This window comes from Teleopsis dalmanni, chromosome X (assembly GCF_002237135.1).
Source record: "Teleopsis dalmanni isolate 2A chromosome X, ASM223713v2, whole genome shotgun sequence".
NCBI lineage: Eukaryota > Metazoa > Arthropoda > Insecta > Diptera > Diopsidae > Teleopsis > Teleopsis dalmanni.
In genome coordinates, this window is record NC_051848.1 from 12,029,099 (window position 1) to 12,051,838 (window position 22,740).

At 28.7% G+C, this 22,740-nt stretch overlaps 1 protein-coding gene across 4 annotated transcripts in view; it reads right to left on the minus strand.

Moving 5' to 3' along the window:
* The window catches only part of LOC119687424 (protein spire), a 30,005-nt gene that overhangs the window by 3,065 nt on the left and 4,200 nt on the right, over positions 1-22,740 (minus strand). For all 4 annotated transcript variants that reach the window (XM_038101727.1, XM_038101726.1, XM_038101729.1 and 1 more), the window contains exons 3-12: positions 17,946-17,974; positions 10,612-10,729; positions 10,070-10,176; positions 9,719-9,833; positions 7,988-8,064; positions 6,739-6,869; positions 6,551-6,662; positions 4,754-4,886; positions 646-848; positions 390-576 (exon numbers count right to left, since the gene is read on the minus strand). In XM_038101727.1, coding sequence (XP_037957655.1) covers positions 390-576; positions 646-848; positions 4,754-4,886; positions 6,551-6,662; positions 6,739-6,869; positions 7,988-8,064; positions 9,719-9,833; positions 10,070-10,176; positions 10,612-10,729; positions 17,946-17,974 — 1,212 coding nt within the window. The remainder of the gene's footprint in view (positions 1-389; positions 577-645; positions 849-4,753; positions 4,887-6,550; positions 6,663-6,738; positions 6,870-7,987; positions 8,065-9,718; positions 9,834-10,069; positions 10,177-10,611; positions 10,730-17,945; positions 17,975-22,740) is intronic.

Consider the following 22,740-nt stretch of genomic DNA (forward strand, 5'->3'; position numbering starts at 1 on the left):
TTTGATTGTAAAAAAATATTAAGCTTAAATGTTTTCTTAGTTAAAAAAGCAACTTTTTATTTGTTAACTATGTGGAATACCGCAACAATAAAACCATAAAAGTTATAAGTAACCAAAGAGAGCTTACTTACAACAAATTATTTTAATTAACATAAAAATAATATGAACTATATACGAATATATTCGTTAAATAAATGATGTTGTCTTCTAATGTAAGAAGGTGCTACTAATAAAAATATCAATCAAATACCTTTTTGAAAATAAAAGTCGTATAGGAACAAAAGCAAAAAAAACATAATAATAATAAAGAATTAATAATTTTCAAATAAAAATAAAAACAACAGTAAATAATTTATTTACTAATTTAAAGTTTAGTATAATATACTCACTTGTTCGCCTTAGGGCGCTATGTGTGGGATGTTGTTGTGGTTTTATTATGGGCATCCCGCTATTACTTGATATGACAAAACCTCCAATGGGATAAGGTGGCATTTTGGGCTGTGAACACAAACCCATTGTGCTGGTGGTTGTATATACGGAAGCGCTAATAGATTCATCAAATATATTATCATCGTCCTATAGGATTTATAAAAATTAAAATTGTCCAGAATTATTATAGTCGATTTGTATATTTTCAAAACTTACTTCTAGCAATGAAAAATCCACCTTGATGAGCCGCTGCTTTGATCGAGACATATGTGGGTCCAGGTTTTCTTTTAATGAGTTGATTTTGTTTTGCAGGTTTGTGTTAGAGCTTGATGCAGATGTGGGTTGTGCGGATGATTGGGTAGTTGCAGATGATGTTGTAACAATAGGAGCAACAATTGATGATGTTGATGACATAAGCACTACAAATAAGTTTCATTTATTAAATTTATTGTCATATTAGTTTTTTTTTAAATAAATAAATAATTTTATAAAATTATAAGTATATAAATTACAAGTGAAACGAAGTTAGCTATAACATGAAAATTCCAAAAAATGGTGGGTCTACGTCCAGGAGCCACTCTTTGTTATTGACGATCAAGTGCCATTTGGCACCTCCCAAAGGGAGGGAGGAAAGCATAAGACGAAAAATAAAATATATATTCATACAAAGCCATATGTGAATAAAATATGTTCACACTATAACAATTAACTCCACAAAAATGTAGTAATAAGTGCCATTATACATATCAAACCATACAAAAGTATGCTAATGAGGTTCGATAACTATAACTATATATAGTATTAAACTGTCATATCATTCCCAAATATGATATGCAGTCAACAATTACCCATAGTAGGGGTTAAAAAATGCCAATTTGTTTAAAATGATGTTGAGAAAAAGAATTTCTTTTCTTCCAACACATTCATATATGTATGTATATATTATTATTAATATAGTCACGGAAATTACTGGTTATTTACTTTATTCATATATTTTTTATGGCTTTGAGTTAATGCTTTGCATTATTAAAAAATAACATTTCTGCAGGTATTGTTCTTGTACTTCGGATAGTGTTCCAGTTATTATTAAGAGAACCAATTTAGTTTGCTTCCTTTGTACTCGATATAATTTTTTGATCTTTGATATGTTTTTACTCTTCCATAATATTGACCCATAATAATTGTTAGTAACAAATAAGAGAAAATAAAATTCTTCAGTTAAATCCATTATTCGGATAAATGGAAATGTAGCGTCTTTCTAATAAATTCATTCATCCGTAATTTGATGTATATATAATGTTTAAATGAAGTTATAATAAATTTTAATAACCTTTTGTGCATTTAGAAGCAAGTTTTTAAAAATTTAAAATAAATAGATTTAATTTTGATACACATTAAATATATTTATATTTCATTAAATAGATTTTAGTCTATACTCATGTACTGGTTCAATAATGCATTCCGAAATGAATTTTAAGATTTCAGTTATAAACATGAACTAGCTTAATTAAGGGATATCTGCTAGTTTTTGTGAATTCGAATTGAAGCTTTAGATCTTAGTTTATACAGATTTGCTAGCTCAATAACGTGCTATTTATAAATATATACATATACTAGAAGGCACAAAATCAAATTTTTAAATTTTGAACTGTAAATTTGTATTAGTCTAAGGATTGTCTGAAGACTCACACATCTGTTCTTCTAATATTTAGATAGATTTGTACACGTATTTAAGTCTTTAGATTTGGATCATCGAATCAGTTTTAGTTTTAGCCATGCATGTTTGTGACAATACCTGTACGTGGAGCAGCAGTTGGCTTGCTATAACGTGGCGCAACTGCAGGCGGCTGCTGATCATCTTGTGTACAACACAGGGCATCTCTGGCTAGATCTACTGCTTCCAAGTCAGTATCGTCAACTTCACGATTTGGTATGTATGACTTGTGCAAAGGATTTGATGGATAACCTGTTGTTGACATTTTGTAGGTAGACTATATATTCCGTTCATAACCATACCAAGAAAAAACCACTAATTCAGGGCTTCTATATAACAAACAAATGCAAAGGCGTTGCTGTTCTATTTATCCATTTTGATTTCGAATGCACAGATTAAGTTTTTTTCGCTCTACTAAAGAGTTAACATATATTAATGAACGCTTTTTAAGGTGATAGCAAAACCATTTACTTTTACTTTTCTTTATGATTCACATTATTTTTTTTGTTAATTGTTCGAAAGCATTGGTTAGGCGAACTCTACGCAGCCACTACTTTTTCGAACTTCTAACACATTTTTTATTTCTATCACTAAATTTCTCCTTTGTTTACATTTTATAAATAACTTTTACTAAATTAATTAGTAATTCCTTTCAATAGTCCCTAATATTATGGATAATATCATTTATAATTTGTTTAACAATTTTAGAGTTATATTCTCTTTGGTTTCATTGCAGAGTTCAATAAACAACTGAAAGATGTTTAGCTTTTGAATATGGGAAAAGCACAGGTCTTTGTTATTTTTTCATTGTTCGTGCTTTATTCGAATCGATAGAAATTAGGCTAGGTTCACATGCAATTGTTTCATCACCGAATATACGTTTTTAGAAGAGGTATGTCCTTATATACATTTGTATTGGCTTAATTTTAATTAGTCATTGATATGTTCTAAAGGTAAAAGCAAAAAATATATATATTTAGGTAATATAATATAAAATTTGTTTTTCTCTAATACGTTTTGAATTGACTATATATAGTATTTGCAACCCTTATTAAAATTATTTGGACTTTTTTATTTTCTATTTAGTTCAAAAATGCAACCCTTGTTTAATCAAATTCATTCAAAGGTATATGAAATGGAATTAAATATAATAGGTGTGTTCCACGAGCTACACGTAGTAGAACTCAAGTAAAACTTACACGAAAATATGCTGGTGGAACGCACTTCTGTATAGTGCGTTCGACCAACCTAAAGTCCTATGTTGATATGTTAAGTGATATGAATACAACGTGATGTCAACGTACTTTTAGATTATAATACAATTGTCATATGACCCCATCTCATTAATATAAGTTCACTTTATAGCACTTTCCACAGCACTTTATGCATGCCATGCAAAAGGTCGTTCCTAAAAGGCAGCTTTAGGCGAGTAAGCTATCTTAATCTCATATACTATCACAATTAACACTACAAATTAACAGCAAGAAATATCATTTGCATAAGAAATAAGAAATTGCATCATTTGCTTTACTTTTATTTGTTGTGGCTTGAAAGAGTAACCACTGAGAGTTACTTTTCGAAACTCGAAAAACTTGTACATATCTAAGCTGTTAGTTTTTCTGATAGCTATGTGGAAATCTGAATCGCTTTAAATGAAATTTAAAACATGTTTGTGTGAAAGAAACATTGACTTTATCTCGATATTAAGATACTACCTACCCTGCTTAAAAATAAAATACTTTACAATATATACATATGTATAGAAAAATGCGACTATATCGATTACAATAGTACAGCTGATTCAGAATATATATAATTTATATACTATAGCCCCCTTTTATACATCATTTGTGAAGTGTTTGAGTTAAAGATTGAATATATATATAATATATAAACATAAAAAATGCATTTACAGTAAAAATCAACTATTAGCACAGAAACCTACGTAAGTGAAACTTACCATAAGTTATATTTTTTATACTTGTAATAGTGATTACTTTTAGTTTTACCATATTTTTATTTAATTTCTTAATAATAAGATGGAAAGCAGTTATTTAAGTTATGCAAATTTACATATAAAATGCAACTCTGGAATAATTCTGATATCGAACTACATCCCCATTTTTTGTAGCTCTCTAAGCTTTTAACCCCCAAGTGAAAAGAGTGTTAATGAAAAGTTTATCCATATTCCTGCTTTCAGGAGAAGCGCATGTGCATTTTAAAAAGCTTTTAAATAATATTTGATGAGCAACAAAGGCTCCTATGATTCACAGATGTTTCTTTAATGAATTATAATTTATATAGAAAACATCTCCCTATTGTAAACTAATATATGGAAAAAAAATATGTAATTTACATTGTAAATAAATATTAAAAATAGTTCTTATCGGTTGACCTACTTTCAAAGAGTTTGTACTATTGATTTGTTTGCATTTTTACTCAAAGCCCACCTATAGCTTTCAGCCTTTATTGATATCTAAGTACATATATGTATGTATTTAAATAATGGCGGCGTTTGACTTTTTTTTAATATTATTAATATTGTGGGTGTATGTTTATAGAAGATACTATTATACTTTTTATTCTGTTATTCAGTTTGTATAAACTTACACCGATCTTTTAGTCGCGGTAAAGTGGGCGGGTGTATATGTTTAAGTTGTTGTCCTTTACGAATGGAGTCCAAGAGTTCTTCACGTGCTGACAGTTCACGTTTACGAGGAGGTGGAAGTTTCCGCTCAGAGGCCTACAATAAAAAAATTTTTTATTAATATAAATCATACAGTAGCAAAAGGAACTTAATAACTAGCAACTTCATTATATTATTGTATTATATATGAACGATTTCTATTCAAAAAGAAGTTTAATTAAAATATTAAAAACGTTGTTTTATATAATAATATAACATATATTTTCAAAAGCAAGATTACACGTCGCAACTAGAGAAGAAGACGATACTTATCGGCTAAGATTTAATGTCAAAAAGAGCTAAGAGAACCAGCAATAAGCAAGAAAGTAAAACTAAAGCAATAACAATGGGCTGGACATATTCAAAGAATGAGCATAGATAATAAAATAAAAATATAAAAAAATATTTCATATATGCACCAGAAGGAAGAAGGAAAAGAGAGCGTCTGAGTTTACGCTGGATAGACCATGTGGATCAAACAGCGCAACAACTTGGAAGAAGAAACTGGAGAATGATAGCAAACGACAGAGACACATGGAGGAATTTTTGAAAGATAGGTCAAGATTCAACTAGGATCATTGCGCCACTAATGATGATGATGAATATAACATATACTAAGTTATTGCTTAGTGCTATAATCGTGTAAAATTTGTATTTATTACGTATATGTATAGGTATCATAGCAGTTTAGATATATATTAGTAAATAAATGGATATTCTACTTTTACTTTTATATGTTATATAAAGTTATAATATGTCGTACAGTTTCGTCTTGTTGTAAATTTCTTCCTAGATACTTCTAAATTTTATAATTATTTAAGTTTTCTTTACGTTTTTTTGTTATAGATCCGTACGATTCGCGTGCAGGATCTCAAATTTATATGTGTAGAATTAATCCAACAATAAGGGTTGCATCATATGCTATGAGTTTCTGGAACTTTTCATAAATAGTACAATGTCCAAGATTTTACTTGGAAAATATAGTATTTCGACACCCAAAAATCTAAGTATTGGGATACTAATATGACTTTCTTTAATATGAAATTTCCAGATTCTATATAAATGTATGTCCAGATACATAAATACAAATGTATTATATATGCATTTGGATTAATTTATTATATATGCCGTTCAATAGCAGTAGCATAAAAACTGGGTATAACTAGAGCTTTCACATACCAATTTATTAATCGTACTAGAATAATTTAATTTTTAAGATTGTATATTTATTTCAATAGTGAACTACATCAGTGGATTACAGAGATGACAAAGTATTGATCAATAAGATTAGTAAATTATACTAGCATAATATATATGACTATATGACATACATCATAACTACATATAATCAGTTTGATGAATTTATTGAAACCATTGTTTTATAATATAATGAATATTTATAATGCAACCGTCAACCATAAAGATGATGATCCAACATTTAGAATATTAACTATTACATAATGTAGTACATATATATTCTGGCTATCATATCCTCTGCAATGTCTTTAATAAATTATTTATTACTATTTATTATGAAATAATGAAATTTATATATATGCTCGAAATATATATGTAAGTTATTAATGTGAAAATCACACTTGATAAAATTTAATCTATTATTTATTATTATTATATTTGTTTTCTATTGTCTTGAAAAAAGTGTTGACATTTGGTTATAGAGAGAGAGAGAAGTTTTTAATGTTATAATAATCTTTTTATACCTTTTTCAATGGCGGACGTGATCTGATGAAATCTAATATCAGTGCATGTGCGCTTTTTCGAACTCTAGGTGGAATTTCCCCATTGACCATTACCTTGCGTAGTTGATAGCGTCTGCAAAAAAGGGTTAATAATTTGATAATTCAAAAAGTTAATTCAAAAAATTCACAATTATATTAGTTTTATTTACTTGAATCTGATGTCTTCCATTAGAATTTCATAGGGCGTCAACTCGTATTCTATAGGAGTACGTTCGTAGTTTCGCTTTTTTAATCTAACGCCACGTCGCAGCTCATCAATTACTTGAACCCAAAATCTTGCCTATAAAATATTTTTGAAACATTTAACGATTTTGTTCTTAATGTAAATATAATTATATATATATAATAATATAAGGTGATAAATGACTAATTCTGTTCTAAGAGGATTATGTAATTTTAGCTTTATTATGGATTTAGTCATTCTATTATAACAAGTAATGTCTTTGACGCATATTGCAGTAATTTACGCTTTTACTCTCGGACAGAAACCCAAGAGTGGATATACGCTTTGTAGTAAGTGACATTAATCTCTTCTTTCTATGTCCCTATGCTAACATATAACAAAAGTCATTGAAAGAACTACCTTATCAGTCGGCATGCTTTCAAATGAGATAGTGTTCTATTAGTACGATAATTGTACATATTTTACTATTGGGCCATATCATATGTGTGCTTTAACATGTGTGCTATTCGGGATATTTTCGATACGCCATTTTAAAATATCCTGTATATATAGTAAATTTGATTAAAATTAATATATCTATACCCATATCTATTGGAATTAATATTATGGAATGTTGTGGTCCAGTTCTTACCAGTTGGTCGACCATATTGTTGACATAAGTTTTTTATTTAATACACTTTGATTAAAGATGTGCGACGTCTCGATACAAGGTAAGATATTGTAAAAACACCATATAGTCACTTTTAAGAAAATTTTGAATAATCCAGCTAAAAATATTATACTGATAAAAATTGGATGGCAGTCATTTAGTCCTGTAAAGCGCTATAATGCAAAGGTATAATTGTTTTAGACTAAGAAGAGTCTATACTGTTCATCCTATTTTTAAATATTATGCTTTTTAAATAAAAGTTCTAAATGTATTTACTATGGTATACTATATACTATGGTATACTATAGCATATTTCATTGAGCATTTATAATTTTAAAAGATTGCAATATTGCAAATATTAATATATGTAAAAAATTATGACAAAAAATGACAAGTAAACTGATATTACTCCCACTCGCTTTTTCAATCAGGTGTCACTCATACCTCTCAATAGAAACTCAAATAACAGAGTACTTATGCGGATTGTAATATAAATAATATTTTCTTTATTCTTCAAAAATATAATATCTTAATTGGGTTTTTATTAAAAATATAATTATCGTACCCAATCCATAAAACCCAGTTGTGCTAATTCTTGTTGTGATGTTTGAGATTCTTCTTCCATGTGCATATCTGAAGGACCTACAAAAATAAATATTATTAATTGAATATTTTATAATAACAATAAATACACAAAAATATCTCATTAAAGTAGAATTTACTGAATATAAATAAGATATGAAGATACAATTATAGATAGAACTCTTTCTTATAGCAGTATATTAAGGTTATTAAAGAGCAATTGATCAAGTTTTCATTGTGTCAATCAATAAACATTATTATTAAAAAGATAATAAAAGTTAACAATAATAAAATAATGAATTAAATTTCGAAGGATAGCAAATTTTTTTGTTTTCACAATGGATAGCAAATAAGAGAGAACACAATATATGTAAGGCTTATTTGAATGGCACAGATATAAAAGATTTAAGCTTAGAAGTAATATTTGAAAAGGTTTCGTAATATAAACTACATTAATTTGAAAAATGTATGAGAACATAAAGCGTGTGAATGAACTTTCGAAACATACTATCGTTTATGATTAACAAACTAAGAAAGGTACTTGAATATGTGCCTTGGAGACACACAAATTAAGACAAATAGCATTGCTGAACGTAGTATATATATATATTACATAGAGAGAATATGTGATAATAGCTTTAACAAATATCCATGAAGGCGTAGGCTTCCTTCACGGAGTTGCTCGTCATCTACAACGAAGCAACGCTTAGTATTGGAATCGGAATTTTAACGTTCGTAACGAAGGGGAACAAAGAGAGACTTTTGCAAAAACGAAAAAATATTAGGGACTTAAGGTTAAATCTCAAGGCTATTACCCACAATAATATATCTTTAAGTCTACGTATTATACAATATTATTTAGAAGAATAAATAAAGATGTTAACATATCAATTGTGTTTTGATTTATGTTTTACTAAAAAAATTTAGCAGTTATTATTTCAATAACAGATAATGTTTGAAAAGAACTATGTTATGCGCTTATAGTTCAGAAATGCCCAATAAAAGAAATAATATGAAAAGATTAGAAGAGATACTAAAGAAATGGTATCATCATTCTCTGAACAAAACTCGAACATGAAGTCGGTTTTGTTTTTTAGGAGAGAATTCCTAATCTTGTTCATAAAGTGAATTCCGAATATTAGAAACCTATTGTTAGAGAGATCAAGATGATTTTGTATAACAGACGAATGCAGCTATTTGAGAAGTATGTATGGTAATTGTTTTAATATAATATAAAATATCTTGTCAGTAACATTTTTATCTAGTAACCCCAGATTTGATTGGATTGCTTGGAAATATTATAATTTTATCAGTGAGTATATATTTCTGACTCAACAAACAATTTAACTTATGAATAGAATACATACATTATATAAATGAGCCATAAAAATTAGAAAACCTAAATACTGTGATCGTCACTTGATTGGATTGTCGCACCAGATGAACAATGACTAATTTTGTAATAAATACACCATACTAATTATAATTGCTCATACTCATACTCATATCTTTATCTAAATATGATATACATATCTATATCAAAATGTGACACAATGCGTCAAATAGATTTATGTATGTATTACTAATTATTATTAATTAAGCTAAAATAAAAGTCCGTTGAAATAAAATTAACAAAATGAGGTAAATTGAATACAAATTTCTAATACTTTTATGATGGTCCTAAATGATTAGATAATAAGTAGGTAGGACTTACCATGTAGAACGTGTTGGAGAAATGCATTAAATTCAATCGCCTCGGATACTAAAGCACGACAGACAGCTTTATAGTGATCTTCCGGGCTTGTTGGTTTTATGTGTTCCTCACATGCCTAAAAGAGATTTTAGCAGAAATAAAGTTAATTAATTGCTTTAAAAAAAATACTGATATATTAACAACAATATTTATAAAAATTTTAATAAAAAATTTTGATTTGTTGACTTTGCTCGCTGTTAAAATTAATAAACATATTTTAAGTTTAATTGTTAATTAATTAACAAATTCGTTAAGAATATGTTTGCAATTGGTATATGTAGGTTCAAAAATAGTAAAGATTTATATGATTACCTTCAATACATATTCAAATTCATTAAAATTTTCGCCTTTATCTTCACCATACTCATCCCAACGTTTAATATCTTCAATTCCTTCATCAACGCAATCGTCATCGTTTTCTGAAAAGAAATTAATAATATAAAAATTTGGTTCTTAACACTGATTGGGCACATAGGTACGTATAACCGTTATTAGACCATAGAAAATGCCTACGGGTTTAAGTGATGAAAAATAAAACTAACAGTTTTCTGTTTTCTCGGAAACAGAAAACAGGAAACCTTGATGTTGTCTACAATTCATTAAAAAATATATATATATCGCTAATTTGCAATGTCAAAGAAAGTTTTGGATGTACAGGTCTATACTTTTCTCGGTAAATTTTTATTCCTTTTTAAAGTTATTTTAGTTCATTATGACTGTAACCACAAACTTTTCACATTAACGTCATAATTTTAGAAGTTAAATAGTTAAAAGACTATTTATGTAATTAAGAACTTGGGTCTTATATGAGAAATTAAATGTTTTTTTATGCATAAAACACATATTATATTTACCATCAGCTGTCATTAAAGTTATCAAATTTTCTAGCTCTTGTGACATTTGACATTGTTCTTCTGCTGGTAGGTTGTAATCCAGCACTGCATAAATATTGATGGCAATCCTGCGTAGTATCTGCAAATAGATTAGAAACATACATTATCTACATAATCAAAACAAAAAATATATTTATATATTATGAAGCTATTATTTAGTTTCCTAAATTCGTTCAATATATTTTTTACTCAACTTAAACCCTTGAATGAAACAAATATGGAAGGACATAAGCCATAATAAGTAGAAAAAATTGACAATTATTTGATAACAAACTCAACGAATAAGAAAATCAAAGTAAATCAAATATTTGGTTAGCAAAAATCAACTTGACAACTGCATAAATCTCAAGATATACAAAATTGTATAAAAAATTTAAAACCCGATAATGACGAGGTCTAGGTATATTAGAAATTAAAGTTCCAACAGATTTTTAAATATCATCTGTCAGAAAGAAAAAGGGTTGATTAGAGCAGCAAAATTATTTTGACATGATTTCAAAGTCATCTCAAGCCAAGAGATAGTAGACCAACTATTAGACTATGTTGTAATTTCACTACAATATGAAATAAAGCACTTCAGCACATATGCTGAAGTACTATTTAAATGCTTAGAAGTACTATTTAAAAACTTATTTAGTTTTGATGTGTGTATAAACTGTAGCTTTGTACCTCAAGCTCCATCTATTAAATTAACGTTTTGTTTATAAAAATCAAACCGTAACTAATTTACTAAGGTGACGACGTTGCTCTGATGCCTTGCTATGAGTGATGTTTTATATTCCTATTCATTCATATATTGCAAACTAACGGGGTATGGTGAGTGTGGTATACCTTACTAGGTCCACACGTAGCTGAAGAGATCTTTTAACGGGCTATAACATGTGAAACCAAGTCCTGTATTTGCAACTTTCTTTATTGACACAAAATCAAATGGAAAGTAGATTTGATTTGTGAAAGTGATCTTAGGCAAGCAAACAAATATACTCAGGAAAAGCAAAAAGCAATATCTTTTTAATAAACAAAACACTATCAGATGAAAATCAGCGATAGTAAAAATGTTAAAGGTTAACTCTCTACATGTCTTAATTAGAACAATACCTTAATATTGGTATAATGAACAAATTGAAAACATGTGAAACATAAATATAACCAACTAATCTACAAAATGTAGACGAACAAAGCTTCGCTACTTTATCTAAAGAATGGACCATATTTAGTTTTTAAAAATATAATTTGGTTAAGTGAAACATCAATGCTATTTGAAAGACTTACGACAGAAGTTAGACTTGACAGAAGTGCTAAAAAAGTACAAAATCGGTTGACTGTGAAGACTGTGAAACTTATCGTACTATTTTATGTATGATTAAATTACCGTTCTTGATTTGAATGATGATTTAACGATGTCAATGTGTCTGTCTGTCCGTTTTTTAATTTAAGGTGTTGTTTCTTAGTCATTCTGTTAACCGCATAATTGTACAAGATTTTTTATAAATCCAATCGGCAAATTTTTTTTCTTATTAAAACTATAGGTCAAACTTCAGATCACGAAATTAGTCACTATTGTTGTTGCAACAGATCGGAGAAAATTAAATTAAAATATAATAATATATATTATTAAGAGTAAAGCTAGCTAAGGGAAATTATGAATCTCTTAGTATTCGCATATACTATAAACCGCTATAAACCCAAACTTGATAAAGAATCAGTTTTTGTAAAATATTGATTGTAATTTAAAAAGTGACGCAATAGTTCTAATAAAATAGGAACTGTTAATTGCAACTCTATCTTATCTAAACCACACTGCAAAAAGCTTAAATTAAATTACATGATATTACTACACTACGGTATTATTTACCGAATTACGTGGTTACTAGGTTGAAAGTACTCGATATACTCAAATTAGTAATATATCAATTATTGTTCTTTTATTTAATAAAAATACAGAAAAAAAGTTTGAATTAATTATAGAGATTGAATAAAAATTAATAACTGTTTTATGGTAAATTAATGTCAAAAGTAGCATTGTAAGACTTTTATTTTAAAATAGTATTTCTTCATGAAAGTTAGATGACTGCTTTATAAGATTCTGATAAAAATAATAAAGATAAGATCGTTAAGCAACCAAATACGAATAGAAAAATACTATCAAAATTTTCTATTCATCAATCAATGACCCGTTTTCTTTAAAAGTAGTGTAAGTCCATTTTGACAAAAAATTAGTAAATGATAAAAATGAATATAATATACTATGAAGTTTTTATGCACAAACTTTTTCCAAAAAAATCGATTGAAGATGTGTTAGATAAGGGTTTCAAAAAGCAAACCACATATACAATATCTCTAAAACTTTATTCAGTGAGAATAAAGATTTTAAATCAGTTAATTTATAACCCTCACGGGGAATACCACAGAACTTTGGAACTATAGTACTAGACTCATTCTAGACTCATGGCATTCGAAAAATTTGCAGATATAATTGATTTATTAACATATATCCCTCCAATACATCATAAATATTTTCAAAAACTAGATCATAATGAATATATTAATATTAAGAGTATAAATAATTTGATAGCAAAGCTTTTTTATTGTTATTTTTTATTTTAATTGTTGCGGAATTTAAAAAAAAAATTCGTAAAAAGAAATTTGTTTGTTTCAATTAAGATCTCGTAGTTAATATTTAATAAACGTAAAATTTTTACTTTTTGCTGACTTCGAAAGTGCACACCACAATTTGTTTTTAATTTGGTGCCCAGACCTTCAGTCGGCAATTAGTAGACTGAAGCTCCGTCACCCTCATGGGCCTATATCCACCTCAGTAGGTACAAACCCATCCCCTCAGCAGATTGCCAGTTTACTCAACACATCTACCCGACTGTGTCAAATTCCAAATTCTGAAATTACCAAGTATCCCATCTGCCCATGCTCATGCAAACAAATCGGTCGCTGCTGCACCGTTAAAATAGTAACTCAAACTTGTAGTACTATGCAGAGATTTTCGCCAGTAAATTCTTTGCTAAGGACTAATCACAATTTGTATAAAAAATAAACTGGATTTTCACTCACCACCTGTCACAAGATATAAATTAAGACTTACGATAATCTCTAATGCTTTTCTATAAATAATAAATATGTTCATTAATTACAAAAACTAAAAACAGGCCAACAAAACTCATGGTATTAGCTTCTTTAGATTCAGTGTCATTCAGTGATTCTTCATCATAAATTTACTGCTAATAGCAGCTCTATATTCGTACTAATGTTGGTTTAAAACCGTCTTCAGTTCTTATCACCTGTGGCAGAGAAAGTTTAAGATAATCGTGTTTTTAGATAAATACAGTTCATGTAGATTTGTATGTTGCTAATATTACAAATCAGTGATAACATGGGTTTGGGTTTACTAAAATCGAAGACAGACTTAATATCAATGCAAACATACTAGCATTTAGAGATTTCTAAACACTACTAAGTCTACTGTTAAGTAGATGAGTGTATTTAAAACTATCTTTATCATCTACAACTCTACGATTAAAACTAAAACTGATCCAGCATGCCTGTATACGAATACACTTGGTATGTATATACATATATGTAACATAACATTGATTTCTTTGAAATTGTATCAGTATTCGTATTCTGAGACTTTCCTCTTCTTATGCCGAAATGCAACAAAAATTCTAAAAGTCGAATTATCAAATTTTGCTCTATACTCTATTTCTTTGGTAAAAAACTATTTTGAGGATTTCAAAGCTCTTTCTAAAGGTTGTTCTATCAAATATCTTATCATTAGTATAGTCCATTTTTCACTTCATTTAGCTCATACTTCTTTGTCAACATTGTTCTATAAATGTCTTAACTACTTAGAAGTCGATAAGACCCTTTAATATATACACAATAGTCCATAAATAGAATAACAGATTATCTATGTCATACATGGTTAGTATCAAAATAACCGAACTTATCAATTATTTTTTGAAACCTTGAATCAGATTTTAAAAATACATACTATGTATATGAAAATAAATTTGTGTAAACAATAGTCGCATTTATTTATTGTGTATATGACTCATGGCGACTCATGGCAGCAACTCCAATCTCATTGTCTACGTAATTATTTGCTCCATTCAAACGATTTTATTAATGAATTGAAGCGTGATTATTTTGCATCCAAATACACATAAATAACAAAATAACCACTGATAAGGGAATGGAGTAAAGGTGTGACCTTTTCCACGCACTCCTATAAAAACGAAATCGTTTCAATAACACTGCAAGCAATTTCGAGAACACACTTTTCGAGAAATAGGAGTTTGTGAAAGAACTTTGGGCAATAACAGAAGATTTCGACCATGAAAACACACAAAAGTACCTTTAAGTTGGTTCTAATGCACGTTTTTCCTACTGTACTGTGCGAAAAATGCTCTGTTCTTTGGAAATTAACTTGCATGCTTGAGTTGCAAAGCGAAAAATGTTGTGCATGTGTGACTATGACATGGCACCGGAGGCATTCAAGCGCATCGTGGAGCATGAACGTGAAATACAACTTGGGGTGTTCGCAGTATGAAGCAGTGTTTTTTCCAGAGGTGCATTGTTAATAACGGACTAGCTACAGAAACACATATTGCTACGGAGTTCAGAGTTTTGGTATTGTTTTTAGTAAAACTAGTTTTATTCCTTGTTTTGGGTTGGAAAATTAACGAGTATATAATGGACATTAAATTATGGAAAAAGTAATATATACCCATGCATATATTTATATACATATATATAGTACCATATATGTAGAACAAACGCAGCAAATACAACGACCGCAATTCTTTTGTTTTGTATGTAAAACGAAATTATTTGGATGTGTGTAGTATTTGCAGAAGCAATCAAGGGCTCTCACGTTTCTTCAAAGAAAGTTACATATACGTTCCCAGTGTTTGTTATATTTGAAAAAACTAAAAACTAATTAAATAAACTGACACTAAACAATTACGAAAGCATTAGCTGCATTAGATGCATTGGCTAATGGCTTTACTTCAGTTAATCTGGAGATGCTATTTTTGGTTGACGTTCTCCTGTATTGACCATGAAAGTTAATTTAAGAACTTACAATATATATACTTGATACATTTTTACTTCTCTGTATGACTTTCTGTACTGATGTGTCGCATAGGGAATATACCTTCACTTTTACTAGTCAGAAAAAATCACGTTTATTTAGACAAAAACAAAACAAAACTCAATAAAATCCCTTGCTGTAGTCAGTACTATTAACATTTTCTAGATAAAAATCTTTAAAGCAATAGATAAGGAAGACATAATCTAATGGCGGAAGCTGAAATGAAGCTGTGTTTGGCTTCAGATAGAATTCAATAAAAATTATTTCTGAGAGTTACTGACTATAGCAAGGGATTTTATTGAGTTTTGTTTTTTGTTTTTGTCTAAATAAACGTTATCTAAATAAACGGTTTGGCACCGGTTGTTGTTCTATCAAAAACACGAATTTTCCCGTTTTTGGTTCAGCTTTAAAATTCAGGCTCTGATCAAAATACACGCACCACAAAAAAAAAATACATAAAAAAAAATTATAACAAATTTAACAAGAAGCTTACGTTTGTTATTCTAATTGAGTTATTGTTTAATAACTAGTTCGGGTATCCCCACCAATCAAGACTTCTGTAAAAGTTTTTGTGAAGAAGGTGCAAAAAAATAGCTAAATATCAATTATGCGACTGAGAGTCTGTGTCTTTATAGGATTCCTATTTACAAAAGTGAATAATCTGACAAAAGTGTATACAATTTCTGGGTCTCAAATAGTAAGGAATGTTATATCGTTCTTGCAAAACTGTTTGTCTAACGATAAAGTAATGGTATTTAGACTTCTATAAGCTTCAAGAAGAAATAAAAACATATTGCAATACCCTACTTACTTCTACTTAAAATTTTATGCCAGATGATCTGTGGGTGTGCAGGAAGTAATTATATTTAATAATTCATCGCACTAATGAAATCATATAAATTTCCATAGACTAGTAAATGTGGATGAGAATAGCTTACAGCTTAAGAAGGAAAATGCTTTCATACAAGAATTGAGGAAATATAAATTTTGATTCTTTATGGCTAATTTTTATTTGCAATTTGGATAAGTATCGAATAAATTTCAATTTATGTTCAAATCTCAAATTATGCATAGAAAATAAATATGTACATAATCAAAATATTGAAAATGCACTACAAACAGCAATGACGGAAACAAAATATCTACAGCATTTACCACAAAAGGCTAGGTTATTTCTAGGTTATTTTCAATGCGGTAAAGATACTAAATGCTTTGGATTAAATGAGCATGTCTTACAGTGCTCATTATGTAGGCATTGCATTACCGGTGAACACTTCCTAACCGAACAAAACAGATCGAATTTATGCATTTATATAACACATCAAGTATCACTGTATCGGCATTGAGTTGTTGGTAAAACTTTTTTGGAGTTTTTAGTGTTGATTAAATCCAAGATGAAAAAAACAAGATGAAGATGAAATTTAAGTTATGCATACGTAGGTAGTACAATATATGAAATGCAAAGCAGGTATTTAGTGGGAATATATTGATGATATTCAGCATCATTTGCATTGCTAAATATTTATATATATACATACATATGCACATTTTTTTGAACAAATGAAGTTGTAACATCGAGTATTTACTATAGCTTTTGGTTCATCATGATCTAAATTTTTAACTATAGCTTTAAATATGAATATGTTAATTATATAGATCATTAAAGATATCAGAACAGATTAAATAAATATGAAAACTAAAAATGAATAAATGAAGTTGTAACATCGAGTATTTACTATAGCATTTGGTTCATCATGATCGAAATTTTTAACTCTAGTCTTAAATCTGAATATATTAATTATATAGATCATTAAAGATATTATAACAGATTAGATAAATATGAAGGGTAAATCCGTAATATATGTTACCTTTGTTTTATATATTTTAAATATTAAAACTATATTCATGCCAGAGCACTTCAATAAATAGTAGTTTAGCAAATATAAATGCAAGAGTTTTCTGTGATGGTTATGAAAAATCTACTTAGAAATCTTCCGATATTAATAATCAGAATAAAATTTGAAATAGTGATCTCTAAAAACCTTGTAATAAATACGTATTAGTTTGACAAATGATTGAAACTTTTTTTGAATTAAAATTATTTTTAATCTGCAAAGATGAGTATTTATGTTATGGGTTGTATTCTATAACGGATCTATAAATTGTTAGTATTGTAAGTGTTACTTACCAATTTGGCCGCAACTGCTTTGTGAAAATCTGAAAATAAATGTTAATATTGGTGAGTTTCTTGAACTAATTTAAAATTCATTTAAAAATATAACAAATAATAATAATAGCACAATTATTTTAAGATATTTATAAACTAGTGCAGAAAGTATTAGAGACCTTATTTTATATAAAGAAAATATATACTGTCGCTATATACCGTTCAAAGTTTTCATAATGCAGTAATTGTTCTGAAAATCTTTTGAAATACATTAATCTCAGGTTTTACATAGTTTTATATTTATATTTTATATAAAGCTCTCTAATCTTTATCTGAAAGTGCTATCTACTGAAAACCGTCTAAATTCAACATACTAGTGTTATATGTAATATAACACCAAGTCAAGCATATTTTTGATCAGCTCACTGAGCCGAATCAATCTGGGCATTTCTACTGAGAAATCTGTTTTTGTTTCGACAGTTCACTTTGTTTAGAGACTTTAGCAGAAGATTAAGCTATAAATAAATTAATTAACTTCATTATGCATTATAAGAGTTATTGGTTGAAACATATATCTGATATGCTTTAATTGTTTTAAAACAAACTAGTCTATTCAGTTTTGTACTAGATGCTAGTTGTTAATAAGAACTAAATGATTAGAGATATACAGTCCAAAATCCAAATAATATGATTCCAATTCAATACCATAGAATATTTTTAATTTTATGAGGCACTGACACTTTAAATTTGAGTTGATTGGAATACAGAAATAATTGTCGATAGTATAGTTTTAACATATTCATACCTTTTAAGGAACGAACTTCTATACTCATCATTATAGATCCCCCTTGACAATATAATTTGTATATAATACTCTGCAAAAACACTCCCAAGAAAAATATTTTCTAGTATATCTCTACTGAATACTACTCTGCTAAGACTTAGTAAAGACTGATAACAGAATTGTGTATGATCCTGACACTCCCTCTGCAAAAACACTCCCAAGAAAAATATTTTCTAGTATATTCCCCACTCCTTTAGCACCATCCTAAGACTTACCTGACACTGTGAACTGAAGTTGGAGCAAGAAAAGATCAGTATTCTATTATCCATTAATTGACTGATTGAATCATCGAACAGTCGCAATTGCCTACGACTAAATTTTAATAATTCTGACCCTACAGAAAGTACTCTGTTAAGATGTTGTAACTACTGGTGGTGGAGTTGTACAAGATCCTAACGCAGTTTAGTGAAATAAGAGCAAGAAAAGCAAAAGTAAGAAAAGAAAGTATTATAATTACCACAAATGATTACAAATTTAATTTACGGAATTATCAGTAAATCGGTAAATGTACGTCATCGTGCTTTTTTTAGCACATGCTTTATAATATTTTAATGCGATTTCAATAATAACTGATAACGACTTCATTACTTAACGATAATAAATGCTCTTTAGAAATTATTTTAAAAAATATAAAATAAATTACTTTTGCTCAATAAAAACTGACGAGTATGTAAATAATTTTACTACTCGTCTTTCTATTAAAAAATAAACAATGAGAAGTGCATGAAGAAGAAGAAAAAGGTGCTCGTAAAAAACAAATATGAATTTTTTATTTATTATTATTATTATGGGAGTAATTAAAAAATAAAAAATAATGTATAATGTACGGAGTAATAATGTGAGAACTTGATGTACGTATGTAGATTGATGTGGCATGATAGCATGTTTTTTTAAGATTTATTTATTTTTTTTTTTCTGTTTTTTAGGTTACCCTAACATACCATTTTTTAGCACTTTTAGGTTTCAGTTTCCAATTCAATATTGGGTCAATCTATTTCATAAAGTCACTTCTTTTACAGCTCAAGACTATTGTTAATTAAATTTATATACATACATATGTACATATATGTAGGAGTATATAGGCAAGTGAGGACTAGCTATGTACGGTAAATGAGGCAATTCAGTTACATTATTATGCGGTACTGTATCAGCAGTATTTTCATTAAACTAATTATGGAATTATTGATATGTATGTAGAGAAGTTTTTTTCTAAGAACGAATATTTTATGTCCTACTTTTTTTGGTGATCTTCTTCTGGTCTTCGGATATACATATACATAATGCATATATCGTTTCATTTGAATCACGTTTTCGACATGTAATTTTCTACAGTTTGTCTCCAATCATTGCAATTATACTAACCCGTCAGCGTTACACTTTATTTTGGCTTCCAGAATATTTGTTCCAGAATGTGCTTGATTATTTGTTTATTTATAAGATTTATTTGAGACCAGATCTAGACACATTAAAGCAATGACCACCTATGTTTCTTATGACCACCTAAGAAACAATTGATATAGTGTGTAATCGACAAAAATGACTTGTGATATTTAGAACTATATGGAAAGTGATAGACATATTCAAATGGAAAAATTTGCACCTGTATATAATTTTATTTATGGTTTGATTTGCTCATCTAAAAATAAAATAATAATTTATGCAATGCTAAATAGAAGTTGAAACTATTTTTTTTTCTAAGGGCCATGCTTTGTAGAGTATCATGGGCTCATCAAAATTAGCTCTTTTTGGCTATGACCAAAATGCATGTTATGCAGAGCGTCACAGAAATTGTAATAATTTGCTACAAAAAGACATAAGATACAAAATCATTTACATATTTGTGCAGCATCATCACGGATAAAAGTGTTGCTGAAAAAGACGTCTCAACCCGACTGAGTAAAGCCAAGTCAGCCTTCGGGCAGTTAAATAATGTGTGATTCTAATTAAATAAGCACTCACACTAAGCTTTGTTTATTTAACTCGACCGTCATCAACTTTGTATTACGGATGTGAAACGTGGAAAAACTCGGCTTCTATTCAATCGCGCATCCAAGTATTCATAAACAAATGTTTAAGAAGAATACTGAAAATATGGTGGCCGGAGCACATATCCAATACTGATCTCTGGGAACGTACGGAACAAACCCAGGCGTCCACTAAAATCAAAAGAAGAAAACGGAAGTAGATTTTCCACATGCTCAGGAAAACATCATCCTGCTTAACAAAGCAAACGGTACGCTGGAATTGACAAGTCAGCCGCCTACAACGTCTTTAGTTCACATCTTTGAACTATGTAGGAACTCAAGAAATTCAATATACTACATTTGTAATGAAATTCTTAGGGGTATGCAGATGTTTTTTATGTCATAAGAAAATTTAATTATGTGCGTTTTAAAGTAAAAATGACATTTTAAAATAAAATAGGTATTTACGGTAAGACCATCTAGTGGCAATTACATGCGTCAGTAAGGTGAGCCACTCTTTATATTCACTTGTGATTTGCACTCATATGACTTTTTCTCACTCTGGCATTAAAACGCCCGATTTTATACAGTTGGAATAACACTTGAAGAGTTTATTTACATCAATAATTAATATGTAAGCGCAAAGTGCTGAAATAATAAACTATTACTATAAACTATCACTATTGCTGTATTTTTTAAATAGTTTTCTGTCTCAAAAATTATATAAAACCCAAAACTTGAAAAAATAGTTCCATTAAATCCACAATATTATAAAAACAAACTTTCGTAGATAAAAGTTAATTGTGAAAGAGATTACTTAACTCTATAATAGGAAATTTCAAGTGATAAGGGTTTTGTATCTTTAAAAAAGTGAACACTTGCATTGTAACATCAATTGTAATGAAATTACGAGTAGTAACCAAAACACAAATATTTGTAATCTGATTTAGATAGTATGAAGAGCACAACTAATTAAGGCCTAAGTATCTTTATTGTTGTAAGAACAGGCATGTAATGAAATAAATAATAGTAGCTTTACAACTTTTCCAGTAATTACGTTTTGTTTCAGCCCTGATAAAAGACCTTGACCCAGATTTGTGTATGATTCTGCAATCCAGATATTGTGAAAAAAAGATAACTGCTAGCTTAACTCAAAATAGTTGGAGCTGCATTCTTCTTATGCTATATAGAAGCTTTCTAAATACCTATACCACATTGATGATCTAAGAATTTGAAAATACTAAATGATGTCACATCTCAACAGAGCACAAATATGTTTTAACGGTTTTTTTTATTTTTTATTTTTTCTTAACCGTTGACAGAGAAGGATCCATGTATGCCATAAATCATCGTAACCGAAAATATCTGTCCACATATTTTTTAGATAATTTAATCATTTTCTAATTATATGTATAAAATTTATTTCTTAATTAAGTCTGTGTAAATAGTAACATGTGTATTTGCATATTAGGGAATGAAGTCATTTCAAGTGGATAATTAATCATAAAAGTATATGTGACTGGAATATTAATATTAACAAGTGTGGCTTTCAAGAATCATCACCCGAATGAAGAACTCAACACTTGTTGTTATTTGGTTTATCAATACTCGTGAATAGCGCAAAAAATCGAGTCAGTATGAAATTCGTTACGAAGCTTTTGTCAAATAAAATAATAATTTGGTGTTATTTTATTTTAAACCGTTTATCAGTGAAACCACTAAAAACAAATGATAATATTTGTACTTTGAAAGTTCACGCACAAGCATACGTATAATCATAATCATATGTGTGATGTTCTTGATAAGATATACGCTTCGCGTAAAATTTTGTCGACGATTTCAATTTTTAATTGAAAATGTGATCACTGAAAAGGCGAAGAAGCGAATAAGCAAATGGATAAGTTCAGCGACTATGTACTATATATATTGTCTAACGTATCTGTCTATGTTTTAATTTATATGCTCGAATGACCTTTAGATTTTTTTCGTGTCGCCAGCAGCACCTTAG